The sequence below is a fragment of the Leopardus geoffroyi genome, chromosome A2 (assembly GCF_018350155.1).
Source record: "Leopardus geoffroyi isolate Oge1 chromosome A2, O.geoffroyi_Oge1_pat1.0, whole genome shotgun sequence".
Classification (NCBI taxonomy): Eukaryota; Metazoa; Chordata; class Mammalia; order Carnivora; family Felidae; genus Leopardus; species Leopardus geoffroyi.
Window position 1 is genome coordinate 18,192,246 of NC_059331.1, and position 27,764 is coordinate 18,220,009.

Consider the following 27,764-nt stretch of genomic DNA (forward strand, 5'->3'; position numbering starts at 1 on the left):
TTGGCACTTGGGCACTGGTATGTCCTCCCACCTCCATACCTGGTGATAATCTGAGTTTAATCTTCCTCTGAGGTGATGGTGTCTCAATTATAGAAAAGTCCCTTTCTCCCTCTTCACCTGTGCCAGGTATGAGGCAAGGAATGTTCCTGTGCACCTGAGTACCTGCTTGCATTGCTGCACGTTACTTACTGTTCAGGGTTTGAGCTTCCTGGTGTCAGGACTTCTTCAGAAGCCCTCTCTGACCACTCCAGACCAGATGCCACAGTCTACGCGTGTATGTGGCATCAAGCAGCTTTTTTTTTTTAAGTTAATTTATTTACAGAAAGAGGGTGCACGCATGGGGGAGGGGCAGAGAGAATCCCAAGCAGGCTCCCTATCAGGGCAGAGCCCAATGCAGGGCTCCATGCAATCCCACCAATCATGAGATCATGACCTGAGCCGAAATCGGGAGTCAGCCGCTTAACCCACTGAGCCACCTAGGCACCCCATCATCAGGCAGCTTCTTAAGCCCTTACTGCTATGTTTCTGTGTGAGGTCCAGACTGACAGAGTGGACCTCCAAGGCGTTCTTGGCCTCCTACGCTGGCGAGCATCAGTGCCTAAATCTGTGGATCCTACGCCATCACATGCGCAGTCATCGGCCTCCTTGGCGCCCCCAAACCGCCGCATTATTGAGTCATCTTTTGGCACCGTCTCCTCGCTGCCACCCTACTCCCCGGAATGAGAAAACGCAGACCATACATTTCCAGAAAGAGGGAAGCGCATCATAACCAGGGGACGGAGAAACTTCTAATGGGGTTTCCTTTAACAGTGCTGCTCTTGTCCGCATCTCCATTGGGAGTGGGGGGCGATCGGCTTCTACCCTGGGTAGTGATTATCTCCTCCTGACGATAATCCAGCCCGGGAAGAGAAACTCCCAGGTGGGCCGGGTCCAGGGCGCAAAGGAGACCGAGCACGGCTCAGGGAGAAATAGGGCGGCGCGGGGGCGGCGCGGGGGCGGGCGGGGGCGGGCGGGGGCTGTTATGGCTGGCGCAGCATCCCAGGGCACTGTCTCCTAGAGACCGCGGCGCGCGCGGGCTCCGCGGCGGTTGTCCGGGCGACGGCGCTGCACGGCGCGGGCATCCCCGCGGCCCCTCCTCTGGACGTGCGCGCGACCTGGGCGCCATGGCGGCGGCGGCGGCCCCGAGGCCAGAGGCCGCGAGTCCGAAGTGGGCACCGCCTGAACGCGAGCGGGCCGGGGCCGCGGCCGGGCTGGACGACTGCGAGGACGCACCGGTCCGGCCGCTGTGCAAGCCCCGCGGCATCTGCTCGCGCGCCTACTTCCTGGTGCTGATGGTGTTCGTGCACCTGTACCTGGGCAACGTGCTGGCGCTGCTGCTCTTCGTGCACTACAGCAACGGCGACGAGAGCAGCGACCCCGGGCCCCAGCGCCGCTCCCAGGGCCCCGGGCCCGCGCCAACCCTGGGTCCCCTCACCCGGCTGGAGGGCATCAAGGTGAGGACCCCCGCCTCGCTACGCTCCAGGCCCTGCACGGCTGAGCCCGTGACAGCCGCCGCCCAGCCCACGACCTCCACGTTGCTCCCTGCGTCTGTCCCGCGCGAACCCCGCTCGTCGCGCTCGGGGCCCCGGGCGCCTGTACTTTCCTCGGGCGTTGCGGCCTGGGGCCCGAGCTGCCCGCAGTGCCCCTTTCCCTTAGGTGGGGCACGAACGTAAAGTCCAGCTGGTCGCGGACAGGGATCACTTCATCCGAACACTCAGTCTCAAGCCGCTGCTCTTTGGTAAGTTCGCCGGGCGCTCCTGGGAAGGGCCAGGGGCTGCGGTTTGGGGGTGCCTGGAGGCTTGTTTTGACCACGTGACTTCTGTTTTGAAAATGGCTGCTTCAGAGTAGCTCTTTTTCCACCCAAAGGTTTCCCAAAGTGCAGTACCCGCCCCCACCTCCATAATAGGGTTGTACAGGGTGACCTTTCCACACTCCCCTCTCTGACCCCTACTCTACAGCTGATCCTTCCATCACAGGGCTGGGCAATGTGACCCTGAGGCCATTGTCTAAACATTTCATTGAAACTGCCTTTGGACACTCCCTGCCATCATTAATTCTGTCATATTCTAGAATGGGGGAGCGTGGGAGAGACTAATAACCAGGTCCTAGCTGATCTCAGGGCCTCTGAGGAAGACTCTCACTCCCAAAGTGGGCCCTGTGGGCTGATGAAAAGCACTCTGTCCAATGTGAATGTCAGTGCCCCCAAACCTGCCCCCCTGGACCACCAGCCTTAGCTACCAGCACCTTGGGGTTCTTAGGATGGAGTTGTAGGCAAAACCTTCCAGGGTGGCCTCATTTGGAAGCAGCATCATAAGCTCACATTTTCTGAGCTCTGGTTATGTGCTAGGCTTCATGTGATCATTTCATTTCATTCTTACACCCCCTCCGTGAGATGAGTGTGGATCCCACCCTCAGGTTACTGGGTGAGAAAGTGAAGCACAGAGAGCTGTGGTTGCTTGGTCAGGCTCATACAGCTAGTTCAGGGATGAAGCTAGGATTAGAACCCAGGCAGCCTGTCTCCAGGGCCTGTACTCTAAAGCCAACATTCTGGCTGAGAAGATTCAGAAGTCCTTCAAAGACCACCAGTGTCAACAAGGTGGGGTTCCCCAGAACCATGACCTTGCCCAGGATAGGTTTGCCCACCCAACCCTGGGTACTCAGTCTCAGTGACACACTTACCGCAGACTTGGGGCCATTCCTGCCTACTGTGGGATGGTGTGGGTAAGGGGCTTTAAGAAGGGGGCTGGGGACCAAAGCAGAGCATCTGAGCACATGCCATTACCCCTGGGGCAGAGGGCTCTGGTTGAGAATTATACTTAGGCCTATGAGAATGATTTCACATGCATGCTGTGTGAGGGGAAATAGGTAATGTCGGTCCTGTTCTGGGAAGGACCCTAGAAGGTTGTTACTGTTATTATTACTACTGCATAACCGATGAAGTCTATGCCAAACACTATTTTAAGGCTGAGAACACAGCATTGAACAAAATAGGAGGAAAACAACAACAACAACACACATCTGAAGCTGACATTTGAAAAAGAAGACAGTAAATAAGCAAGTATATATGGCGTGTCAGATGGTGATACACGACTGCAGACAAATAAGGCAGAATTTCAACTGGGGTTGAATGAAACTCTTAATAGAGGCCAAGGAGGCCAAGGTAGGCCTCCCTGCAGACTTGTAGGAGCTGTGGGATCAGGGCAGGTGGCTGTCAGGAAAAGGTGATCCAGGCAAAGGGAACAACACTCACCCTTTTACTGCTACACTGCCATGAACAGACACGTCTGAAGGGGTTGTACTGTCTCCTGTCAGCCTTCTTGGGACATGTAGACACTTAATTCAGATGAGCCATGAGGCCATAACCGTACCCCTCACCCCCTAACATGCAGCTGTTGCATCAAAGCCTTACAAAGCTGAGAATGAGAAACCCAAACCCCATAAATTGCAGGAAGCAGGAGAGATGTGACAAAAGGTCAGCTGGTTCTGGTTAAGCCATCCGATGGGTCTGTGTATCCGCAAATCACAAAGGGCTATGGCCCCCATTTTCTCCCAAACTCTTACATTGCCTTTGAGTCTGCTGGTGGACAGTGTCCCAGGTTTTACCCTGAGGCTTGCTCCTTGGTGAAACGAGGTGAGCCACATGAAGAAGAGATTAGTGATTACAGGAAGTCCACTTGTGAGGCAGGAAAAGCACAGGGGAAAGGGTGTGAGAGGAGGGGGAGTTCCTGAATGCGTGGTGTTGGATGAACCCAAAGAATGAAGCCTCATCTCAAGGAGGAGTGTCTGTCTTCTGTGCCTGTTTAGTCATCTACTGTACCCTAAAAAGGCAGGAGGGCCTAAGGAGAATGGGCCTGCTGTGGGTTCTGTCACCTCTGCCCTGCTGCTCTTGGCTCCAGACCTGTGACCTTCAACCTCAGGGACCCAAGATGCCAGGGTTCAAGGGGTGGGTGTTCATAATGTAAGCTGGGGCAAGGGGGTTGGGTTCTGCCCCAGGGTGCCTCCACCTGCATGGGAGGGAGCCCCACCATTTCATGCAACCACCAGTCTCTCCCTTTGGGAGACATTTCCTGTTTCCCACCTTTATCCCTAGAGACATGGGGCAAGCAGGACCTGGCCACAAAGGCCCCACCCTGAGTTCTTGCCGTAATACCTACTTGACTGTGGTAGGCATTTTGCAAAGATTTGGACCACTGGAAGTCAGCTGAGGACTTCATCCTGTTCCGTTCAGAAGGGAGGTGTCCCAGTTTTGAGTCATTGTCATCTCTCTGGGGACACTGCCTTCTTTCATGTGGCTCACTTCTCCTTCCATCCCACCCCACCCTAATTCTGTGTTTGAACAGATCGATCTTACCACCCCCTTCCTTAAAAGTCTCCAAGATTCCCACTTCACTTCTAAGTTTCATTTGGTACCCTCATCTTCTGCTGCCCCCTCACTCACTCACTGCTGTCCCCAAGCTCATGCTGCCTTGGGGCCTTTGTGCTATGCTCACTACCAGAAGGCTCACATCTAGCTCTTCCCACAAAGAGGATGGCTTCAGCTCCATTGGGCCTCTACACATACATCCCCTCCTCAGATACCTCCCTTGACCTCAAACTGGTCTTAAGAGGTTCCGAGATGCTCTTACATCAGCCTGCTTGGTTTTCTTCTCAGCACTTGGCATCATTGGAGACTATTTTCTGTATTTATTTGTCATTTTCATGCCTCTGCCCCTAAAGATGAGCTGCATGCAGAGGAGGCCTGATTTGTGCTGGCTGTGTAGCCAGGAGCCAGAGTCGTGTCTATTGCTGGTCCTTATTGGCTGGCTGGAGGGATTTACTGGGCACTCAGCCAGACCAGCACCTATCTGCTTGCTTGGAGTGACTTCCCACCACCCTGGCAGGTGCCCCCTGATTCAGCACTCCCTTCAAGAGCAGCAGGGGGCACTTTCAGAAGGCCAACAAGAGCTTTAGCCCATTTTCTTACTATTTAAGGTAAATGAGTAACTTAACACCAGTACACAAAACAATTTATCTTAAAACCATGACTGCTTTATCATAGGATTTCCAAGTCAGTTCAAGAAAACAATTAGGCAGTTACTTAAGACCACTGTGTTCTTGACAAACACTGGAGGCCCAGAAATAAGGGAAGAACTTTTTGTGTGCATATAAGTTCAGATTTGTAAGCAGCTTAATACAATTTTCTGCATGGACCTCTCTCTACCCCCTGTGCTTTTGCATGGGCCTACAGCTTGAGGCAGTCTGTATGTGGCTTGACAAGTAGCATCCTGCCCAGAATGAGCAAAGCCTGAGGCTTTGTACCTGCCCTGAAATGGATTGGGCTGCTGGGGCTTGTGGGCATTAGCCAGGCTGTCATCCCAGGCCTGGGACAGAAAGGTGGTCTTGCCTACCCAGCACACACAGCTGCCAGGGAGCCAGCCTCCTTCATGTCTGGGCAGAGCACTATAGCTCAGGAAGGGGCCCTTTAGCGTTGATCACAGAAGGGTTTATGCCCTGCTTGGGCTGTTCCTGGGGCTGGTCTATAAGTATCCATGAAGGGCAGCAGATAGAGGGTTTTATGTATGTCCAGCCAGGGCGGGACATGGTTTGTATGGCTGCTGCTGAGGCTGTGGCTACAAAGTCCCAGGCTCTTCCTGCATTAACTCCTATTCTGGGCACTGGTGATGGTGCCACCTGTGCACCGCCAACTGCAGATTTCTGTGACCTTGGCTCCAGGCGTAGGCTGGTTACCAGCAACCGATGGCCCTGCACCTCCCTGCTTAGCACGTAGGTCTCAGCATGCCTTCCTCACAAGAGGTTGTGCATGCATGTGGTATCCAGCTGCAGCCAGCGACGCAGAATAGGTGCCAGTTCCACAGCAGGCAGTGGGCCTGCCTTCAGCACCTCTAGCCCGGAGTCCAGGTTGCAGTCTGAGAGGCCAAAGGACGAGCCGTTGCATCGGGAGAGCCTGACCTTCACTGCTGAATGGGACCAGAGGAGTGGGGTGATGTGCAGGGCTTCTAAGAATAACCCCCCGCCCCCCACCGCCTGGTGACCCACACCCTCTTGTGATGCTCTACCCTTAATCAGGATCCTAGGGAAAGGCTGAAGTCCTGGCGGCCACTCTCCTAGGCAGATTTGTTTGGTGTGTTGTTTTAGCAATGCCAAGCTTATTAAAGGCATTTATTTTGTAGCTTTAACCAGGTATAGCATTTAAGTGTCCCCTCTTTCATCTGTCTTACCCAAGCTGGGAGCTGGGATGGAGGCACTTGTAAGGTGGGTGTAAGGAGTACTGGACGCTAGGGATGGGCTCACCAAAGTCGCTGGCACAGAGCGCTTCCAGAACCTCGTTGGATGAGCGGGCGTCCTGCAACTCGCAGTCCCTGCAGCTGGCGCGCGGCACTGGGGGGAGGGGGGGGGAGGGGCCGAGTGAGGCTCCGCCAGCCGAGAGTGGGGGAAGGGCCGTCAGCGCGGGCTGGGGGAGCCCTCCCATGGGCCCCTCGATCTTCACCCTTTCTGAGACCTGCTGCTGTGGCCAGTCCCTGTCTTCCCTACTAGAGAGACCCGTGTACCTGGCCCTGCGGGGAGCGGCTTGGAAGGGTGGGGCGCTGCCCGTGGACATGGCCTGGGGGCCGCGGGGGGACTCACGTGGGCGGCCCAGGCGGGAGCGTACGGAGACAGCCGTGACGCAGAGGCTGTGCCCGGCGGGGAAGCGGCCGCAATGCAGGATGGCGGGCCAGGGGTAGCCGTAGCAGGTCATGATGGGCTCACAGCTGGCCTGCACGGCCTCACACAGGCTGCGGCACGGGTAGATGAGCCTGCGGAGGTGGGGGAGGGGAAGTATCGGGTGGCCGGGCGCTCAGGACTTCCTGGCCCCTGGGCTGGAGCTCCTGTCCCGTCCCAGTGCAGAGGTACAGCCAGTGACTCCACGGTTGCTGGGCAACGACACCTGGTCACCTGGCAACAGCCCTCAGCCCCGCAACCTCCTCCCAGCGTTTAGGTCTTACATCCCCCACCGTCCTCGCGTGGTGCTCGCGTGTCTCGGGCCACTGTCCCGCTTTCCAGCGCACCCCGCCCCCCTCCAGCCATGGCGGAAGTCCACTGCCGGGGAGAGGGTTGTATGCGAAGGACCCTGCACTCGGGGCCTTCACTCCCCCATTTCGGAGAAAGCAGAGCCCTCCCTCTTGTCCTGAAAGGCTTGCAGAAGACTGCCGCTTCTGGTCGAGGCTGGGGTTGGCAAAGAGCGCAGAGGCCTGATCATTGGATTCTGAAAGAGCTCATTCTTGCTGCTACTGGCGTGGTCACCCTGAGGCTCTGGGAAGGTCCCTCACTCTGCAAAGAAGGAACTGAGGGAGCCGTTCACGGGATAGGTTAGGCTGGGGAAGAGGAATCAGCCTTGCCATCTCTGGACTCTGGGAGAAAAGGCCCCCAGATGAGATGTGGCTCCTTCTCTTGCTGGGATCTCTTGGGCAGAGTTTCCACACCCACTGGAGAGGGGCTTCTGCCCCGCCCCCCAGCCAAAAACAGCCTACCCACTTGTCATACCTTGTTGATGTTCAAGAGCCCTTGAGGATTCATGGGTCCAGAGGTGCTCACCATCGATGGTCCCTTACCTATGTCTCCTCTGTCCCATAGGCACCTGCTCCCCTGTGCCAGGAACACCCTGACAAAACAATCCTTCATCTTCATTTCCCTCCCCACCCCTACCAGCACCTAGCATGGATAGGTATACAGCAGTGGTTAGTGAACAGACCCTGGCAGAGGAAAGGCCCCCCACCCACCCTCACCTAGGAGCCCCTGCCCTACCTGTCAAGGCACACAGGGGCAAAAAGGGAGCAGAGGAAGAGGCGGGCATCAGGGTGGCACTCCCTGGCCAGCAGGGGCAACCAGCTGACTGACTGCTGGACAGCCTCAGTTGCCGTGTCATGATCCAGCAAGTTGGGCAGCTGCATCTCTGTGTAGCCAATGTCATGGCACAGCGCCATGGCTTGGGGAATAGGCATGCACCGTGTGGGGACCCAGGGAGCCCCTACCCCACTGTCACCCCACAGCACCACCAGTGCCACAAACAGCCACAGCCTTTGATCCATCACCTGCTCTGTCTGCCTTGGTCTCAATGAGTTGAGGTTGAGGGCTTTATAGGGCTGCACGCACACCCCAGGAGGCAGTGTTTGTGCAGCCTCCTAGGTGCTGGGACCCATCTGCGTAGGCCCCAGTGTGCTGGCCTGAGCCATTTGCATTTGATTAGCACAGTGCAGGGGACTGTAGAGGTTGGTGGCATCTCCTTTGGGTCTACGGATTACCAGCACTTAATAAACTGAAGAAACCTGGGCCTGTGTTTTCTTTTCTTTTTCTGGTTTACTTTTCTTGTTTGTTTATTGTTTAAACTATCAGGAGGTGACTGTTGACTAGCAGTTTGGTGTCATCCATTGTCCAGTGCTACCCCTGCCTCCCCCAGTGGATGGCTCATACCCTTTCTGGGTTTACTGGGTTGAGGGGTCAAGCAGGCCAGAGTGGGGGGCCTTTGTCCTGCCTTTAGCGTCATCACATCTGGGTAACCTACCCATGGAAGCTGAATGTGGTTGTGAGCATGGACTCTGGAGTGCAACAGCCTGGGTGGCCCTGAGCAAGTTGCTGATGTCTCTGTACTTGCCGTGCGTCATGAATAGGAAGGCAAACTGATGGGGCCCTTTTTTCTAGGAATAGTATAGGGATTAAGGAGTTGACGATGTGATTAGGACAGGGTACAGAGTCTATACCACCTAAATGTGATCTGCTGTGATAACCACTAAAAATCATTTTAGTCCTGGCTCTGAGCAGCCATTGACCTTCCTCTTGGCAATGACCGGAACTTCATGCTGGGAGTGTAACCCAAAGAAGTGGTAGACCACGCTGCAGTCCTGAGGGGTCATGGTGATGGTGTGGCCCTGCCTCCACCTCTTGGTGGCCTCTTGGTCCCCATCTAAGGAAGTCTTCTTTCCCAGGAATGAGGGAATGTAGCTCCTAAAAGTGCGTGGGGACATTGGGGTGTGGGACCCCCAGGTGTGAGGCTCACTTTCCAGCTCATCCAAGCTGCTTGTGAGGCTGGTGTGGTGGCATCCAGCCAGGCCTGACTGGCTTTTACTCGGGCTTAGAGGCATGACATTCAGTGTACACTTGTTCCCAAAGCAAAGGACACCCAGAACATCTTCCCAGAGCATCTGTCAAAGACCTGAGTGCCCCCCACCACCACCACTGATGTGCCAGCACTGGGCATCTCAGCCCTGGGCAGAAGACTTGTGCAGAATAGAGGGCAAGGACTGGCCTACAGCACTGAATGTTTTACACTTTGTTTTTATTTGAACAATTCTGAAAAGCAAAATTGAAAGCAAAACCCAGCCACCATCATCCACTTTTAAATATATACCAAATAAGAAGTGGAGGTCAACCCTCTGGCCTTCAGTCCCACTGCAAGGTGGGTTAGTCCCTATCCAGCTTAGCCCTGGCGAGCTTTCCAAGACTCCTCTGGGACGTGTGTTCTCTCAGCATCAAAGAAAGAAGCCCCACATTCCAAATGCTGGCCAACCTTTGCAGGACAACTCAATCTTGGGGTCGGAGTCCAGAGTAGAGGTAAAGGGGTGTGTGAGGTCCTGACGTGGTGACCACCAGGGGACAGAGAGTATCCTAGAAACTCTGCAGAGAAGGTACTGGTTGCATCACTGCCTGGGCTCAGCCCTCGGCTTCACCCACCTCCTCTCCTGGCAGAAATCCCTGGCTTCCTGAGTGATGAAGAGTGTCGGCTCATCATCCACCTGGCCCAGATGAAGGGGCTACAGCGCAGCCAGATTCTGCCCACTGAAGAATACGAGGAGGCAATGGGCACAATGCAGGTCAGCCAGCTGGACCTCTTCCGGCTGTTGGACCAGAACCATGACGGTCGCCTGCAGCTCCGCGAGGTTGGGATCCTGGGGTCTGGAATAGACGAATAGACACAGGGTGGGAGCGCCCTGAATTGTCCTTCTGGTGGCCTGCTCAGCCCTGGCCCTGAGAGTCAGGTGCCACCTCAGATCAGCTTGGGCATGCTCAGTTCCAGAGGCCCCCTCCTTCCCTGGAGAGCCCCTGGCTGCCCTGGGAACCCCAGAGGATGGCAAGAGAATCCCCCTGGGGGTGATGACATTTACTGCCACAGTTTCTCGGTGGTGCACCATCTGTGATCTGGATTCCTTGCTGCCACGGCTGGGGTCCCCACAAAACCCATGGTGGAGGGGTGGCAGCTCTGAGGTAGCCAGAAGTCTGCATCTCTCTTTTACATGCCCCTCACTCACACCAGGCTTCTGACAGAGGTCTTGGCAGGGTATGTGGTCCCTTGCCTATACAGAGAATGCCTCACTGAGCCTGGGCTTCTTTGACGAGATTAGTGGTCATGCTGTGGCCAGCCCTCCCCTTGGTGTCTGTTCTCTGTTTGCACTCAGGCCTTGGCCTCCCCACCTCACCTTGGGTATCTGAGTGGGATACAGTGCTGTCCTTCACTCTGCCCCCAACCAGCTGACGGTGCTCCCCATGGAGGCCACAGTCCCAACAGGGCCAGGAATGCCTATGGCCTGCAGGCCTCTTAACTATCTCCCTGGCCTCCTCCCCAGATGCCTGTGGGCCTTTCTGCCTACCATCCCTTCAGCTCAGGGACCTCAGGCTCTGTCCTGTGTCCTCACCCATACCCCATCACCTGAACCCTTAACCTTTACAGCAAGAACTGGGTGACTGTCTATGCTCTGGGGGCTCTCCATCATTGGGGCCACTCCACTGAGGGACCATCTTGTGCTTTAGGTCCTGGCCCAGACTCGCCTGGGAAATGGACGGTGGATGACTCCAGAGAACATTCAGGAGATGTACTCTGCGATCAAGGCTGACCCTGATGGTGATGGTGAGCCCATACCTCGCCACAGTTCTGTCTCTGTGAGCCTCCTGCCCCCACAGCCAGGTGGCCTCTATACCCACCTTCTAGAGTAGCCAGAGATGATGAGGCGAGGATCCAGCCTTGCCCTCACTCCTGGGCTGGGTCATCCCACTCCTCTTGATGACAGTCTAGAGGGACATTCTTGGAGGCCATTTTGACCTCAACAGGCAGAGACTGGGGTACAGGAAGGGGCTTGCTTGGCTGGCAGAGGGCAGAGTGGGCACAGCAGGAACAGGGCAGTGAGACCAGCTTGAGCTTGGCTGTTCACCCTGCTCCATCTTCCTCTTTTCAGCCAAGCATGAGGTCTTCCCCAGAAGCCACCCTCTCTGGTCTGAGATCTTGCTTGCTTTCCTCTTGCCTGCCTAGAGTCATGCTAACTTCTGGGGGTGGTTTGGGTAGGGGAGCTGTCATACAAGTGCCCCACCCCCTCTTTGGTAATAATCCTCAGGATATTTCTGAGGTGTAGTCATCATTCACATGCCCAAGTTCTGGACAGAATGGGGAAGATACAACAGTGAAACAGGACTTGGAAGAATGGCCCTGTGGCTGGTGAACCCAGAGTGAAGGATCTGGCCAAGACCTGTGGCTGGAGGGGCACCATGATGCTACCATCCCTATGTACAGAGCCGGTAACAGGCCCACAGGCCTTAAGTGTTCCTCACCCTCAGAGATATCTGGGTCAAACAGTAGAAGGTTTCTTTCTTGGGTTAGCCAGGATTACATGGAGCAGACATCAGCTACTCTTCCACAACCCCCAAAGGGTGGATTTCCTGTTTTGTGGGTTGGACAGGAACAGGGAAAGAGTGTTCTTACTTGGGAGAGTGGCCTGGCTTTCTTTGTTGAGGTAGACTGGTAACCCAGCAGACAGGACTGGCCAGATAGATATCTTCCACTCAGGATGGGACCTGAGGTCATAAGGGAACTCCTGGGGACCAGCCCCAGCTTAAACCCTACAGCGTGGAAGGCCCTGGACAGAACCCAGCACTGACTGCTGTCTTTCTTCACCCTCTACAGGACCAGAGGGTAGCCACCATGTGCTTTAGAGCCACGCTGGAGGCCAGCCAAGGGCAGTGCTTGGCCTAAGGTCCTGGCCATATGGTTCACGCTTCCTTTGACCACCCTGCTGTGGCCAATCTAGTAGGGGTTAGGTCCTTTGGGGGACCAAATCAGGGTTTAAACTGAGGAAATGAATTTCCCTAGGTCTTCCTATAGGGCCTGATGTGACAGAAGGTTCATCTTACCCAAGAGTCCAGGTTGGGGGACAGGTACACATGGTCCCCCAGTGCCTGAGGCCAGGGGTAGGTAGGATGGTAAAGCCTGCCACTGTGGCTTCCTCACATGGGCTTGGGGGGCATGATGGTGGGTGCCCTGTGCAGGAGTGCTGAGCCTGCAGGAGTTCGCTGACATGGACCTTCGAGACTTCCACAAGTACATGAGGAGCCACAAGGCAGCATCCAGTGAGCTGGTGCGGAACAGCCACCACACGTGGCTCTACCAGGGTGAAGGTGCCCACCACGTCATGCGCTCCATCCGCCAGAGGTGAGCCCTGGAGCAGGAGAAAGCCATGTGGGGCCCTCACAGAAGTCCTTGGCTGGGGCCTAGAGGACAGACTTGATTAGCCAACTCAGGATTAAGTTCTATTCATTAGACCAGGATTGGGACCCATTAAAAAGGCAATTAACAAAGGCAAATTAGCCCTAATTATGGGCAAACAATAGACATTTGGGATTAGAGATAGACTGGAATATTTGTTTTTTGCTAATTAGAAAAATGACTTCTTATCTCCGTCTACAGGACCCCCTGCCCCTGAGCAGCCAGGGGTTTTAGATAAGGAACCTCCTTCCTGGAGGGAGTGACCCCCCCACACACACCCCCGCCCCGCAACTTAGTGGAAATCTCATCTTTCTCACCCAGCGAGGTCTCTGGCATCCAGGGAAGAAGGGTTCATGGGTAACCCCTTCCTGCTCTTACAGGGCCAGTCTAGGGTGGCCTAAGGGGCTTCCAGGGGAGGTGGGCAGGGGCAGAGCTTGTGGCATTCTGGGGGTCCAGCTCCTTCAGGGTGCTGCCTTGCATGAGATTACCCAGCCGAATTCCTACTGCCTACCAGGGTGCTACGCCTCACCCGCCTGTCACCTGAGATCGTGGAGCTCAGCGAGCCGCTGCAGGTTGTACGGTATGGCGAGGGAGGCCACTACCATGCCCATGTGGACAGCGGACCTGTGTACCCAGAGACCATCTGCTCCCATACTAAGTTGGTAGCCAATGAGTCTGTACCATTCGAGACCTCCTGCCGGCAAGTACCTCCCACCTGGGGTGGCCTTCAACTCCCAGACCAGACACTCCCATGACATAAACACAGTTCTGCCCTATGGGCATGCCCCCAGGGCCAGGAGAACATGGGAGCATCCTGGTTGAGGATACCCCATCTCTTGCCCTAGTTTGTTTACCAAGTGACAGGAAAGGGGTGGCCATCTTGTCTCAGTGGCCAGACTAAGGTATGCACAGACACTGAAAAATTTCCCCAGAACTCTGAGGTAAGGGGAAAGGCTGGATTTCTGGCTTTTTTTTTTTAACCCCCATCCCCTGGGTCTTGATTCTGCCTCCATTGCTGGAGACCTCAGCTTCTCCCTTTGAAGCTTTGTCCCCCTTCTCTGCTAAGGCAGGGAGGCGGGTCTCTTCTCTTCATGTGGCTGCTCTGGGTCAGCCCCTTGTACTCCCCACCAGCCCTTCTGCATGGTCACGCTGCTTCTGCTAGCCTACCTTTCCCAGCCAGCCACGTAATTTAGCTAAGTGCACCTGTGATCTTGGCCACACAAAACATTGTGACACACAGAAAGAGATGGTTTGTGGGAAGAGTAACAGGCTAGGGTCTTGGCACCGACCTGCAGTGTTGTCACTGATCCCAGCCTGCCCCTCTGGCCCTTGGGAACCTGGGCAGCTTATCCTGCCCACAGGTAAGCTCCTGGGAGTGCCCACAGCTGGGGACCTGCTCAACGGGCCCCCTGCCTTACAGCTACATGACAGTGCTGTTTTATTTGAACAACGTCACCGGTGGGGGCGAGACTGTCTTCCCTGTAGCAGACAACAGAACCTACGATGAAATGGTAAGGGCCAACCAGGCTGTTAACTCTGGTGGGATGGCAGGTTCTTGGGCAATCACAGTATATAACCTTCCAGACCTGGGATGAGGGGCCCAAGTGAACCCCTGGGCACATCTGACTGGTTTCCCTCTGGCCACTTTCGGCTGCCTGGCCTTGGCTTTTGGCAGTGGGGGCAAGTTTGAAAACCTTACCATCCTGCTGTCCACAGAGTCTGATTCAAGATGACGTTGATCTCCGTGACACTCGGAGGCACTGTGACAAGGGGAACCTGCGGGTCAAGCCCCGGCAGGGCACAGCAGTCTTCTGGTACAACTACCTGCCTGATGGGCAAGGTGAGGGCCTGTGGCCAGGCCAAGCATGCCTTGAAGGAAACTTCCCTTTATCCAGCCCAGACTGCCACCTTGGTGGGATGTTTCTAGCACCCCTACAAATGGTTTTCTGCCCCTAGTGCCTCCCAAAGATCATCCTTAGTGACTTCAGTGGCCTGCACCTGTGCAGCCTCCTAGGTTATCTTGAATCCTGTGATTGATTCCCTGATGCTCCAGCCTTCCGGCTCACTGGGGCTGGGGACACAGGTCTGTCACCAACCCAGGCTGTGGACAGGCCTGGCAGTGAGAAAGCTGGTTTCAGAAGACCAGTGGTATTGTCAAGAAAGAGTATTGTCAAGGTATTGGTTCGAAAGAGATGCTGAGTCCCCAAGGACACCTTGGGGACAGATTTTACCACCTAAGATGTGTACAGCTGGGCCCACCCTTGTCATGGCCTGTATAAGGTCAAGCTCAGGTTAGCTCAGCCTAGAGTCCCTTGGGTCGTCTCCCTTGCTCACACCATCCACCTCTCCTAGGTTGGGTGGGCGATGTGGACGACTACTCGCTGCATGGGGGCTGCCTGGTCACACGTGGCACTAAGTGGATCGCCAACAACTGGATCAATGTGGACCCCAGCAGGGCGCGGCAGGCGCTATTCCAGCAGGAGATGGCGCGCCTGGCCCGCGAAGGTGGCACTGATGCGCAGCCAGAGTGGGCCCTGGATCGGGCCTACCGCGACGCGCGTGTGGAGCTCTGAGGGGAGTGTTGGCCCCAGCCCCCAGCCACAGGCTGCCCGCCGCCCCAGACAGGGGGTTGGGGGTGAGACCCGCCTTTCCCCTGTCCAGATGCAGGCCAAAGGCCTGGCTGATGTCTTGCCCCATTCCTGCCTCCAGCCGCGACTAGGGCACAGTTCCCACATTCGTGTTATTTATTGTGTACAGACCCATGCTGCCCCCTAAAATAAAACCACACGGCTTTGAGCCGCTGGGCCCCCGAAGCAGCGGGTCGGGCCGGGGGAGGGGGAGGTAGATTGGGCCAGTACAAGCCCGCCGCTGCGCTTGGAGAGCGTCACGCCAGGGGGAGGGGCGAGGGCGGCTCCGCCAATGACGGGCTGGATTGCGTGAGGCGAAGGGTCGTGATTGGACATCGGCAGCGGGCGACCCTGGGCTCCGCTACCTGTTGCTAAGGCCGCTGTAGATCGGCTCTGCTGCGTGCGAGGAAGGTTCGTCTCGCGAGAGCTCAGCTCCCTTCTTGGCCAGGGCAGCCGCAGCAGCAGGAGGACGGACATGGACGCTCACGAGGACTACGTTTGGCCGCGGGCAACCTCCGAGCTCATACTCCTCCCGGTCACGGGTCTGGAGTGCGTGGGGGATCGGCTGTTGGCGGGTGAGGTTTGGGTTGAAGCGCATGCTAATGGAGAAGAAACCGTGCGCTCGCGTGGGGCGGGACCGTGAGAACAAAGGGATACCCCCAAGGAGGAGGACGGGCAGCGGGATGAAGCCCGACCGAGGGGGGCGGGAGCCCAGGAAATGGCGGGCAGGAGACCCAGCCGGAGGAGCCCTGGAGACAAAAAAAAACCGATGTGGCTACTGAGTCCCTTCATAGTCTGCAGCCGACGTGGAAAGAGCGGTGGGGCTGCGGGAAAGTGCGGGGAAACGCAGTGATTTCGGAGGCGGAGCATGGAGGGCGAGCGGTGTGTGGCCCCTTCCTGGAGTGGAGCGGGGGTGGGGGGGGTGGGGGGGTGGGTGGGTGTTGGGATGAGCCGACCCCGAGGTGGGCGGTGCTGAGGGCGGGGCCCGGTGGCGGGGGTGTGGCCTCAGGGCTGTGTGAGGCTTCTCCGTGGAAGGTGGGGAGGACCAGATTGAGTGGCGGGAAACTAGAGATGAGACCTTTTTTGAGTGAGCCAATGCTTGGGGAGGCAGACGCTAAGGCCCCTTCCGAGATGGTTGAGTCCAGGAATTCCGATGTTGATGCTTCTTGGGGGAAGGTCAGGTCAAGAAGCATAGGCCATCAAAGCCCTGAGACCTGAGGCAGCAGACCCTTGAGGAGCATTGAGGACTGACTGGAAGACACTAGTGATTGATGGTGGTGCTGCTGAGTTTTTTAAGGGTCCTGAGGCAGGGCTCTGTCAAGTCTTGAGTGAGCTGCTTACTATCCTAAGGGGGTGGGTATGTGTGTGGGGGGAGGGATGGCCCAGTTGTGATCTGGTGAAGGGTGCGGACTCTGGGAGTCCAAGGTGCCTACGATGGGTTAGAGTCCTAAGGCTTCTGCAGGAAGAGATAGGTAGGCAGAAACCCAAAGAACCACAACAATGAGCTAGGAGAAGGGAAGCGGTGAGTTTCTGGCAGAGGGTAAACATGCCAAAGGCTTTGAGGCTGAGAATTTGTTACTTCGGGAGAAAGAGGGAATTCCTGTGAGGCTGAGCAGGGGTGGGGTGGGACAAGTGCTGGAGAAAGGAGCAGAGGCCAGACTGTTTTAAGCCTAGATCTGACTTCATAGTGGTGGTGGAGAGAGGCCCCATGAAGGGTTTTAGGCAAGAAAATGACCTGGGAAATGCAGGTTAGAAAGCTCTTCAAGTGAATTTCTCTACTCCAGTGACTTCCTGAGTGACTTTTGTATTGCTGCAATTCTCAAATTCTGTCCATGTGCACCTATAATCTGAATTTCCAGCCCTCTTTGCTTATGAGTTCCGGGCCCAAGTGCACAGGTGCCTTCAATTTGAAATATTCCTACTGGGTGCTCCAGCTCAGCAGAGGGAACAACAGCCAGTCAGGTGCCTGAGTCTGAGCATCTCCCTCAGCTCCCAAGCCAGTCTGGTTGATTTTGACTTCATACATGTGGCCACTGTCTGTATATTGCCGTCAGTTGAGGCCATGCAACTTTGTCTCCTAGACCCCCTCAGGAGCATTCTCCCAGCCTATCCTTGAGCTCTTTGTTTCTTATTCCAACCACACGACCGTGCTCACCTCAGGGTCATCAGACTTGCTATTCTATCTGCCAAGAAAGGTTCACCCGTCTCCCCCATGCTTGCTCTTCCTTTGGTTACCACTGCTTATTGATTCCTCTCCGTCTATATGTTATGTTCGCAAGGTGGCCTCTCCTGACACCCAGTCTGTTTATTTTTTAATTATTATTTTTTTAATTTTATTTTTGAGAGAGAGAGGGAGACACAGGATCTGAAGCAGGCTCCATACTCTGAGCTGTCAGCACAGAGCCTGATGCAGGGCTCAAACTCACCAACTGTGTGATCATGACCTGAGCCGAAGTTAGATGCTCAACCGACTGAGCCACCCAGGTGCCCCTCACCCAGTCTGTTTAGACGAGACCAGGGTTTCTCAGTATCAGCACTTTTGACATTTTGGCCCAGATCCTTTTTGTGTGTGTGGGGGGGGGGGGGGGGGGGGCGGGGCTGTCTGTGCTTTGCAGGACGTTTAGGAGCATCCCTGGCTTCTACTCCTAGTTGCCAGTTAGCATAGCTCCCAGTTGTGACAACCAAAATGTCTCCAGATATTGCCAGATGTCTTCTGGAGGGAAAATCCTCTGGAATAGATTTCCCTCTTTTATATTCTTAAAGCAACCTGTATAGTTCTTTCCTGGAACTTACCAGAGTTACAACAATGTAGTTTACTTGGGTGATACTGTTTATTGTCTGCCTGATGGGCAGGAGTCTGGGTCTGTGCTTGTCTTACTCACTACTCCAGCATGTAGTTAGTTCCTTGTCTGGTTTATAATTGATGCTCAGTGCATGTCTATTGAATGTCGAAAAATGGAGATTGCAAGCTAAGAATATCATGAGGAACTGTTAATGTCGTCTCAGGTTAAGGTGATATCCTGGGCCAAAGTCACTGTGGTGGGGAGGATTTGCAAAATCTTTAGAAAATGAGCACTCGGAACATGAGAAGATGTGGGAAGTTTAGAGGAGTAAGTGGTGAGCTTCTTGCTTTGGGGCTGGGGCTGAGTAGAGGGTGGCAATGGTTGAGAGAACTTGAAGGTGAACTAGTAGAGTGGGAAGTGCCTGCAGGGCAGGCAGGAGGTGGCTTAGGGTCATGGGAACCTTGGCTGTCAAAGTAGGGGCTGCCTCTCCTGGTTCTTCTCATCAGTGTTGAACATGCTCACATCTGAGCTTCAAGGAAGAAGCTTCTGGAAATCCAGAGGCGTTCTGCTGTGGCCCCAAGGTGGAGGATCACCTTTAGGGACAGCCTCTGCCCTGGGGGAGGGGTGGGTTGGGGGGGCGGAAGAGGGTGTGTAGAGGCAGATGAGGCTGAGGATTTGGGAGAAAGGCTGACAGGCTTCCAATGGAAGGATGAGAAGTTAGGTGGGGCGAGGAAGAGCCTATGTTTGAGGAAGTCAGGTTGAACTGAGTATATGAATGTCAGCATTGAAAGTCCAGCTGAAGCTGAGGCTGGGGATTGTCCAGGGTTCAAGCCTGCAGGATCGTGTGTTCTAATGCATTCGCAGGCTACATGCCTGAGTTTTCCCTGCCCTCGTCTCTTCATGACTTATCAGAGGTGAGGTTCTGATGTGGCTCTCTGCCTCTGTCTAGGTGAGGGTCCAGATGTCCTGGTGTACAGCCTCGATTTTGGTGGCCATCTGCGGATGATGAAGCGTGTGCAGAACCTGCTTGGCCACTATCTTATCCATGGGTTCCGGGTGCGACCAGAACCAAACGGAGACCTTGACTCGGAGGCTATGGTGGCTGTGTTTGGGAGCAAGGGACTCCGAGTTGTGAAAGTTAGCTGGGGACAGGGCCGCTTCCGGGAGCTCTGGCGCTCTGGCCTATGGAACATGTCTGACTGGATCTGGGATGCACGTTGGCTTGAGGGGAACATAGCCTTGGCCCTGGGCCATAACTCAGTAGTGCTATACGACCCTGTGGTAGGGTGCATGCTGCAGGAGGTGCCCTGCACAGACAGGTGCACCCTCTCCTCAGCCTGTCTGATCGGAGACACCTGGAAGGAGCTGACCATAGTGGCAGGTGCTGTTTCCAATCAGCTCCTTGTCTGGTACCCAGCAGCTGCCTTAATAGATAATAAGCCTGTGGCCCCTGACCGACGGGTCAGTGGGCATGTGGGTGTCATCTTCAGCATGTCGTACCTGGAAAGTAAAGGTTTGTTGGCCACAGCTTCAGAAGACCGAAGTGTCCGCATCTGGAAGGTGGGTGACCTGCGGGTGCCTGGGGGTCGGGTACAGAATATTGGGCACTGCTTTGGGCACAGCGCCCGTGTGTGGCAGGTCAAGCTACTAGAGAATTACCTTATCAGTGCTGGAGAGGACTGTGTCTGCTTGGTATGGAGCCACGAAGGTGAGATCCTTCAGGCCTTTCGGGGCCACCAGGGTCGTGGCATCAGGGCTTTAGCTGCCCATGAGAGGCAGGCCTGGGTGGTTACTGGGGGTGATGACTCAGGCATCCGGCTGTGGCACTTGGTAGGGCGTGGGTACCCAGGTTCGGGGGTCTCAGCTCTCTGCTTCAAGTCCCGTAGCAGACCAGGTACCCTCAAGGCTGTGACGCTGGCTGGCTCATGGCGACTACTGGCAGTGACTGACACAGGGGTCCTGTACCTCTATGACTTTGAGGTCAAGTGCTGGGAGCAGCTGCTGGAGGATAAACGCTTCCAGTCCTACTGCCTCCTGGAGGCAGCCCCTGGTCCTGAGGGCTTTGGACTGTGTGCCATGGCCAATGGGGAGGGTCGTGTCAAGGTTGTCCCCATCAACACTCCAACAGCAGCTGTGGACCTGACCCTGTTCCGTGGGAAGGTGCATAGTCTGAGCTGGGCCTTGCGTGGCTATGAGGAGCTCCTGTTGCTGGCATCGGGCCCTGGTGGTGTGGTGGCTTGCCTGGAAATCTCAGCCGCACCCTCTGGCAAAGCCATCTTTGTAAAGGAACGTTGCCGGTACCTACTGCCTCCAAGCAAGCAGAGATGGCACACATGCAGTGCCTTCTTACCCCCTGGTGACTTCCTGGTGTGCGGGGACCGTCGGGGCTCTGTGTTGCTGTTCCCCTCCAGACCAGCTCTGCTCAAGGATCTTGGGATTGGGGGCAAGGCCGGAGCTGTCACTGGAGCACTTGAAGCAGGTAGTGGCAGTGGTGGGGATGAAACTGAGTGGGGCCCTGTGTCCACCCTCCCTTCTCTGCACGGGAAGCAGGGTGTGACCTCGGTCACCTGCCATGGTGGCTATGTGTATACCACAGGGCGTGATGGCGCCTATTACCAGCTCTTTGTGCGAGGTGGCCAACTCCAGCCAGTCCTAAGGCAGAAGTCCTGTCGAGGCATGAACTGGGTGGCTGGGCTCCGTATGATGGCTGATGGGAGTATGGTCATCCTGGGTTTCCATGCCAATGAGTTTGTGGTGTGGAGTCCCCGATCCCATGAAAAGCTGCACATCGTTAACTGTGGTGGAGGGCACCGCTCCTGGGCCTTCTCTGATACCGAGGCGGCTATGGCCTTTGCCTACCTCAAGGATGGGGATGTCATGCTGTACCGGGCTCTGGGTGGCTGTACTAGGCCACACGTGATCCTCCGGGAGAGCCTGCATGGCCGTGAGATCACTTGTGTAAAGCGTGTGGGCACCATCACTCTGGGACCTGAATTTGAGATGCCCAGCTTCATGCAGCCTGACTACTTGGAGCCCAGCAGCGAGGGGCCTGGCCTGACTGACATTGTGATCACATGCAGCGAGGACACCACTGTCTGTGTCCTGGCGCTCCCCACAGCCACTGGCTCGGCCCATGCACTTACAGCTGTCTGTAATCACATCTCCTCGGTGCGTGCGCTGGCTGTGTGGGGCATTGGTACCCCAGGTGGCCCTCAGGATCCTCGGCCAGGCCTGACTGCTCATGTGGTGTCTGCGGGGGGCCGGGCTGAGATGCATTGCTTCAGCATCATGGTCACCCCAGACCCCAGCACCCCAAGCCGCCTCGCCTGCCACGTCATGCACCTTTCGTCCCACCGGCTAGATGAGTACTGGGACCGGCAGCGCAATCGGCACCGGATGATCAAGGTGGATCCAGAGACCAGGTAATGTGCACTGCTAGGTGGGAGTGTAGGGTGGTGTCACGCAGGGCAAACCCCTTACAGCTGTTCCCAGGTTTGCCCTGACCTGTGTCTGGTCTCGGCAGGTATATGTCCCTAGCTATCTGTGAGCTCGACAGGCCTGGCCTTGGCCCCCTTGTGGCTGCAGCCTGCAGTGATGGAGCAGTGAGGTGAGAATGGGCATGGGGGGTGGTAGGGCCAAGAGACAAAGCCTGGAAGGTTGTCCAGAATGGGTTCTGAGCTGGGCCACTCTCCGCCCCCCAGGCTCTTTCTTTTGCAGGACTCTGGGCGGCGGCTGCAGCTCCTGGCTGAAACCTTCCACCACAAGCGGTGTGTCCTTAAGGTCCATTCCTTTACACATGAGGCACCCAACCAGCGGCGGTGAGAGAGGCTGCATGGTGGTCCTGCATGGGCCAGGTGGGGGCTCCTGTTGCTTTCCATCCCCCTCACTGACCTAGCTGCCCTCCCCTGGCTCCCAGGAGGCTGTTCCTGTGCAGTGCAGCTACTGATGGCAGCTTGGCCTTCTGGGATCTCACTACTGTGCTAGACCATGGTTCCACTGCCCTGGAGCCTCCAACGGACCCCGGGCTTCCCTACCGTGAGTAGCCAGTGTACAACCGTGGCTGTCCCTCCCCACCTCATACTTTGCCTTCACCCATGTGGCAGCGAGGCCCTGATAACCATCTTCTTCCTCCAGGACTGGGCACCCCCTGCCTGACCCTCCAGGCTCATAGCTGTGGTGTCAACAGCCTGCACACCTTGCCCACACGTGAGGGCCACCTTGTGGCCAGTGGCAGTGAGGATGGCTCCCTCCATGTCTTTGTGCTGGCTGTGGAGGCACCAGAGCTGGAAGAGGCCGCTGGGGGTGCTGAGCTGGTGCCCCAGTTGCATGTGCTAGAGGAATACTCTGTCCCCTGTGCACATGCTGCCCATGTGACAGGCCTCAAGATCCTAAGCCCAAGCCTTATGGTCTCAGCCTCCATCGACCAACGGCTGACCTTCTGGCGTCTGGGGCATGGTGAGCCCACCTTCATGAACAGTACCGTGTACCATGTCCCAGATGTGGCTGACATGGACTGCTGGCCTGTGAGCCCTGAGTTTGGCCACCGCTGTGCTCTTGGGGGCCAGGGGCTTGAGGTTTACAACTGGTATGATTGAAGTGTCCCGCGGTGGCCGGCATGCTGGGTATGGGGCCTGCTCGCAGACAGAGTGGAACAGGAGTGACTGTCTGTGCCCATGCCCAGTGTGCCTTGAGGGGAGGATGCGGCAGCCGCGGGTTCCTGACGTCAGAGCAGGAGCTGGAGGTGAGTAGGGTGCCATCTGGGCAGACCAAAAATATGCCCTACTGCGTATAATAGGACCAGGCTTTATAACAGAAGTAATTTATTTTTGGTTTCAGGTCCCTAACAAAATCTGTGTATCTTTTTTTCAGGTGATGACTCTGTAAACATTCCTAGATATTGGGGTCTCTGTGGCCTTAGATATGGTCCAGCGGAGGGAGGCCCAGCGTGGCTAGGCCGGTGTGAAGCACTTCACGCACGGCCCGCAGAAGCTGGAGACGGGCAAACATTTGACCAAAGAGGTGTGGTCGAGGCGCCTGTTGGAGAGAAAGGGCCTGCTGGTCTCGTCCTTTGCTTCCCTTGCACCCCCGCAACCCCCCACCCCGTTTTGCTGTGCACTTACTCCTAGGATGTGTATGCGGTTATAGTAGGAGCTGAAATCCATGCTGAGCTGTACCAGGAACTTGCACATCTAGAGACAGAGACTGAGTCACTGGCTGGTCTCTGATCTTGTGCCCAACCCAGAATAAAGCATTGAGTGTGCAGTGTCTGTCCCCGTCTCCTCTGCCTCACCGTCTCTGTGCGTGCGGTCGTGTGCAGCCCTGGGGCTGTGCATGCCAGGGCTGCTGTCTGGCTCAGCAGGTCTGGGAAGGGGAGGATGCCATTGAAGAGCAGGAGCCACTCACCCTGGGAGGAAGAAGGGCGCTGGGAGATGAGGTCCCAACCTCCTGTGGGTGCCCAACTACCTGGGGAGGGCACTCACCTCATCCTGTAGCAGTGAGAAATCGAGACTGCTCACAGGTGGAAAAGTGGGGTACAGACCTTGTTCCATGCTGTGCCTGTACCCTTCAAACAGTGTGGCAAGACGGGCACAGTTATACATGACGAAGGTGCCGCTCTTGGTGCCCTTTGTGGAAATGCTGTCGGCCAGGGCCAGGAGAAGCTGAGGAATGGGGGCACAGCTGCAGCCACCACACGTGCTGTCCAAGCCCTGATCCTGTAGGTCACCCAGGCTCACCTGACCGTGCGGGGCTGTGCTGAGCATCTCAAACTTGATGGTCGCCACGGAGAGAACGCTGAAGACCTCTGTCCAGGCTGGGTCTGAGGGAGTGCAGTCGGTCAGTCTCCACAGGCAGGGAAGCAGACAAGCCGCCCCTCCTGCAGAGCACCGCTAGGGGTTCCCGGGCGCGCGCACCTTGTGCCAGGTCCCTGCCGTGCTTCACTGCCGACGCCTTGCACACCTGGGCGTGCCGGAGCCTGCATGAGGAGAAGAGTGAGCGGGGCAGGCGGGGTGGTGAGGAGTTCCCCTCCACCTCAACTACCCTCAGGGGCCTCCCTTCCAGGCTCACTCACTCGTAGTACTCAGGGGCAGTGAGGGTGCCGGGTGCACCAGCCACTTTCACCGGGCCACAGACCAGGTGCTTCTGTCGGGAAGAGAACAGGCACTCAGCTAGGCAGCGATACCCTCCAACACCAAATCCTTCGAGAAGCCTAAATCTGGTGCCTGGACTCCCCCAGCCTTTTGCTGCCAGGCTCTGTGCCCCCCCCCCCCCGCCTTTCAAGCCCACCCCAGGACACAGTCCAGTTTCTTCAGTGTTCTCTGGGATGTGCCTCCGGACCCCACCTTCTCTCAGGATGCTCACAAGCTGCGGCAAATACCCACTCACCAAGCCTGACCTCCCCCTCAGGATCAGGTGTCACGTATGGACACACTGGCCAACAGGACGCTTGAGGGTTTTCAAGGGCCCTCAGGTTGGTGGGGGCGGGGAGGAAGCCACTAAACCTACCTGTGTGAGCGGAGCCTGGTCATCCAACTTCCGCCAAAGCAGGTCCACCTTTTGTTGCTGGAACTCCTCCTCACAGCTCACCACGTGCACAACCATGCAGCGGTCTGCGTTAGCATCTGGGGCCGCAGCCTACGGTGTGTAGGAAGACGGTCACCGAACGAACACAGGCCACTCGGCTGGCCAGTGTCAGCCTACGGAGTCGGGTCAGTCACTAACCAGGGATGGAGGGCTGTCCCCTGGCCAGCAGCGCGCAGCCTCCTGCAGCTCGGCTAGCACCGAGAGCAGATCCTCAGTCACTGCAGAGAACACGAGGGCGTTGAGGCTAGCCAGGAGCACAGAGTCCCCACCTTCTCTCCAGCCCTGCGAGGCTCCAGCTCCTACCCAGACACTTGTCCAGGTTGGGGTCATAGCCAGCTGCGCGTCCCCGTTCTTGCACCAGCTCCTTCAGGCACACTGTGCCCAGGACGCCGAGGGGCAGGGCTCCCCGCTCCTGGGCAGGGCTAAGCTCTGCAAGCGCGCGGTTCCTCAGGGCTTCGGTGGCGGCTCTCTCCGAAGCAGCGGGCCAGTCCACGCGCAGTTGCTGCAGGAAGGTCGGCATGTGCGGGTCTCGCACGGCGGGGACGAGGCGCACACTCTCCCTGCGAAGCGAGGGCGACCGCCTCAGCCCTACAATCGGCGCAGCTCCCCCTACTTCCCACTCGCAGCTGCTTCCGTCCCAGGTTCCTACCCCCGCCTCTTTGGCCCCGCGTCGCGCTCACCCGTGAGCGCGCAGAGTTCGCGCCAAATGATCGGCCACGAGCACGGCGCGCAGCTGGCTCAGGCGGAGCGCGCCGGGGGCGCTGCGCAGCGCCGGGCAGTGGAGGAGGACGCGCGGGCCCGGCGCGGCGGGCGCGGCGGGCGCGACATAGGCGGCCACGGCGCCGAGCACGCGCTCGAAGACGGCGGGCCGCTGCAGCTGGAGCGCCAGACCCGAGGGGGTCGGCGCGCAGCGCAGCACCGGGGCCACGCCGGGGCCCTGCAGGCCGGCGACTGCACGGATCACACGCTCGGGCACCTGCGAGAGGAAGGGCGATGAGCGGGCTGCGGCGCTGCCCCCCGCCGCATGTCCCCACTCGGCCGCTCGCGCCCACCTGTCCGTCCCCGAAGCGCGCTTGTAATGCGGGCCGCGGCGCCAGAAAGTCTCGGGCACGCAGGTGGCGGGCGCGCGTCTCCTTGAACCACACGGGGTCGCCAGGCCCCAGGGCCGTGTTGAGGGCCCCTAGCGTCTCTCCGACCCCCAGGCGCCCCGTCGCCATGGCGACCGGAAAGGACCAGCAGAACCGGAAGCAAAACCCCGGGAGGTCGAACTTCCGGGAGGACCTACAGGCCAGGGCGCGTATCCGGTGGCGGCCCCTGAGCTGACAGGTGCGCCAGAGGGAACCGTGATAGCCACTTTCGACCTTCGGCCCCAGCTCTCCCTCTGCGTGGCCGGTCTGCCCTGCCTGGCCTAGGTTCCGAAATCTCCGGGTCCATCTTAGACCTAGGGTTCTGTCTTCGCCACCTGCATTAGCAACCAGGGAAAGGATCCTCCCTACTGGGTGGGGCCCAGATCGCTGTTTCTCCCCTCGAAGTCTTACCTCTGTGTATTTGTGATAACGTTTCATTCCCCACATTTGACACATGATCAAACGTCAGGAGCTCCAAATGAGTTTAGTGGGATAGGGCAGCTAACATTACAGCCAGCTAACATTTCACGACCACCTAAAAAACTCATTTTTTTTTTTTTTTTTCAACGTTTATTTATTTTTGGGACAGAGAGAGACAGAGCATGAACGGGGGAGGGGCAGAGAGAGAGGGAGACACAGAATCGGAAACAGGCTCCAGGCTCTGAGCCATCAGCCCAGAGCCTGACGCGGGGCTCGAACTCCCGGACCGCGAGATCGTGACCTGGCTGAAGTCGGACGCTTAACCGACTGCGCCACCCAGGCGCCCCAAAAACTCATTTTTAAAAGAATTCGTGTTCTGCGGTTTCGGGTTATTCAGAAGTATTTCCTCCTTTGCGATTGGGTCGTCTTTACATCGGATAAATGCCTACTCTCGTAGAATTGCTTCTCTTGATTTTTGAGGAATTAGATCCATCAAGATAGTTTCCAAAATTACCAGCTTTTTTTTTTTTTTTTTAACGTTTATTCATTTTTGAGAAGCAGAGACAAGAGAGTGAGTGGGGGAGGGGCAGAGAGAGAGGGAGATACAGAATCCGAAGCAGGCTCCAGGCTCTGAGCTGTCAGCACAGAACCCAGTGCAGGGCTCGAACTCAGGACGAGAGAGATCTCATGACCTGAGCCGAAGGCGGATGCCCAACCGACTGAGCCACCCAGGCGCCCCCAAAATGACCAGCCTTTAATGCTTTCCTTTTAACCTTGTGTACTTTAACAGGGATCCTCCGGCTTCCTGGTTTAGGCAAGGAGCCATTCTGAGCCAAATAAACAATGTGATCATGAGAAGCCCCAGCTAAAGGACTGCTCCCAGTTGGAGCATCCCATTCCACTAGAGAGATAAAGCTCTTTCCTCTGTCCCACCAGGGATCCTGAATGTTTTCACTTCAATGTAACTTAAATCCCCTTTTCTTCTATTTTCTTTAATGGAGATTGAACCTGACACAGCACACAGTGCTGGGAAAAACCATGATTTCTGCTCTGAAACAGTGAGAGTGCCCAGGGCTCAGAAAGGAGAGAACCCTAGAAAGGGGCAGCAAAAGTTTGGCAAGACCCCTTTCTGGGCCAGGGCTCCAAGGCCCTGCTGGGATCGCAGAAAGAGCACTGGGCGGACACGACATTCCCGATGGCTTCTTGGGTGCCCACTCAACGGGAGTGATCGTGTCATTCCAAAGCGCTTTCCATTCCGCAGGCGCATGACCCTGGGGCAGCTACTAACAGGGTTGGGGGCTGGAGGCGGAGCTGGGGACTACAGCTACTCTCGGTACACGAAGACGGTTGGGGTGGGTTTTCCCCAGGAAGTGAAGGGCTATCTTTAGCGAGCTGCGGTGGCCCTGTGGGACTCACCGCGATCGCAGCCCTGTCCAGAGGCCCTGGAAACGCCCTCCCTTGTCAATGCCACCCCAGGTTCCAGAGATGACCACAAACCTGGCTCTCCGACGTCTACGCCCACCACTTCCAGGCTGAGGGCGCACTTGAGACAGGGTTGGAGACCAGAGCGACCCAATAAGTATGTATGGGGGTCAGAGGCTGGCCCACCCCACCTAGGCCAGGACGCTGCTCTGGCAGGAGAGCAGGGAACGAAATCCAAGCGCAGCTGGAATGCTCTGGAGAC

The 27,764-nt window shown here is 56.7% G+C and overlaps 3 protein-coding genes across 7 annotated transcripts; 2 read left to right on the forward strand and 1 right to left on the reverse strand.

The window, feature by feature from the left end:
* Positions 1-1,010: 1,010 nt before the first annotated feature.
* On the forward strand, positions 1,011-15,337 carry P4HTM (prolyl 4-hydroxylase, transmembrane). The gene is made up of 9 exons (XM_045496805.1): positions 1,011-1,493; positions 1,696-1,777; positions 9,760-9,950; positions 10,819-10,915; positions 12,325-12,487; positions 13,056-13,241; positions 13,962-14,052; positions 14,258-14,381; positions 14,894-15,337. The coding sequence occupies exons 1-9, from the start codon at positions 1,164-1,166 to the stop codon at positions 15,112-15,114; spliced, it is 1,485 nt and encodes a 494-aa protein (XP_045352761.1). The 5' UTR covers positions 1,011-1,163; the 3' UTR covers positions 15,115-15,337.
* Positions 15,338-15,446: 109 nt separating this feature from the next.
* On the forward strand, positions 15,447-23,213 carry WDR6 (WD repeat domain 6). The gene is made up of 7 exons (XM_045496781.1): positions 15,447-15,743; positions 18,901-21,373; positions 21,475-21,558; positions 21,653-21,769; positions 21,868-21,986; positions 22,086-22,692; positions 22,821-23,213. The coding sequence occupies exons 1-6, from the start codon at positions 15,644-15,646 to the stop codon at positions 22,544-22,546; spliced, it is 3,354 nt and encodes a 1,117-aa protein (XP_045352737.1). The 5' UTR covers positions 15,447-15,643; the 3' UTR covers positions 22,547-22,692; positions 22,821-23,213.
* On the reverse strand, positions 22,755-25,794 carry DALRD3 (DALR anticodon binding domain containing 3). Of its 5 annotated transcripts, XM_045496799.1 has the most exons (12): positions 25,586-25,791; positions 25,214-25,509; positions 24,837-25,093; positions 24,672-24,751; positions 24,456-24,584; positions 24,022-24,092; positions 23,864-23,925; positions 23,687-23,769; positions 23,432-23,611; positions 23,242-23,355; positions 23,072-23,140; positions 22,755-22,985 (listed from the first exon to the last, which is right to left on the reverse strand). In XM_045496799.1, exons 1-12 carry the CDS (start codon positions 25,748-25,750, stop codon positions 22,866-22,868), a joined length of 1,626 nt encoding a protein of 541 aa, XP_045352755.1. In that variant the 5' UTR covers positions 25,751-25,791; the 3' UTR covers positions 22,755-22,865. The 5 variants fall into 5 exon arrangements, with proteins under 5 accessions (XP_045352755.1, XP_045352758.1, XP_045352753.1 ...); XM_045496802.1 differs by lacking the exon at positions 23,242-23,355 and having other exon boundaries at positions 25,586-25,794; XM_045496797.1 differs by having other exon boundaries at positions 23,432-23,769; positions 25,586-25,793.
* Positions 25,795-27,764: the final 1,970 nt, after the last annotated feature.

Coding starts and splice junctions, on each gene's coding strand:
- DALRD3 (XM_045496797.1), bottom strand. CDS start 25,750: ATGGCGACGGGGCGCCTGGGGGTCGGAGAGACGCTAGGGGCCCTCAAC. Junction 25,094..25,213: donor CGAACTCTGCGCGCTCACGG/GTGAGCGCGACG, acceptor CTCGCTTCGCAG/GGAGAGTGTGCGCCTCGTCC. Junction 24,585..24,671: donor GGGACAGCCCTCCATCCCTG/GTTAGTGACTGA, acceptor TACACACCGTAG/GCTGCGGCCCCAGATGCTAA.
- P4HTM (XM_045496805.1), top strand. CDS start 1,164: ATGGCGGCGGCGGCGGCCCCGAGGCCAGAGGCCGCGAGTCCGAAGTGG. Junction 1,778..9,759: donor TCTCAAGCCGCTGCTCTTTG/GTAAGTTCGCCG, acceptor CTCTCCTGGCAG/AAATCCCTGGCTTCCTGAGT. Junction 9,951..10,818: donor GTCGCCTGCAGCTCCGCGAG/GTTGGGATCCTG, acceptor CTTGTGCTTTAG/GTCCTGGCCCAGACTCGCCT.
- WDR6 (XM_045496781.1), top strand. CDS start 15,644: ATGGACGCTCACGAGGACTACGTTTGGCCGCGGGCAACCTCCGAGCTC. Junction 15,744..18,900: donor GGGGGATCGGCTGTTGGCGG/GTGAGGTTTGGG, acceptor GCCTCTGTCTAG/GTGAGGGTCCAGATGTCCTG. Junction 21,987..22,085: donor GGACCCCGGGCTTCCCTACC/GTGAGTAGCCAG, acceptor TTCTTCCTCCAG/GACTGGGCACCCCCTGCCTG.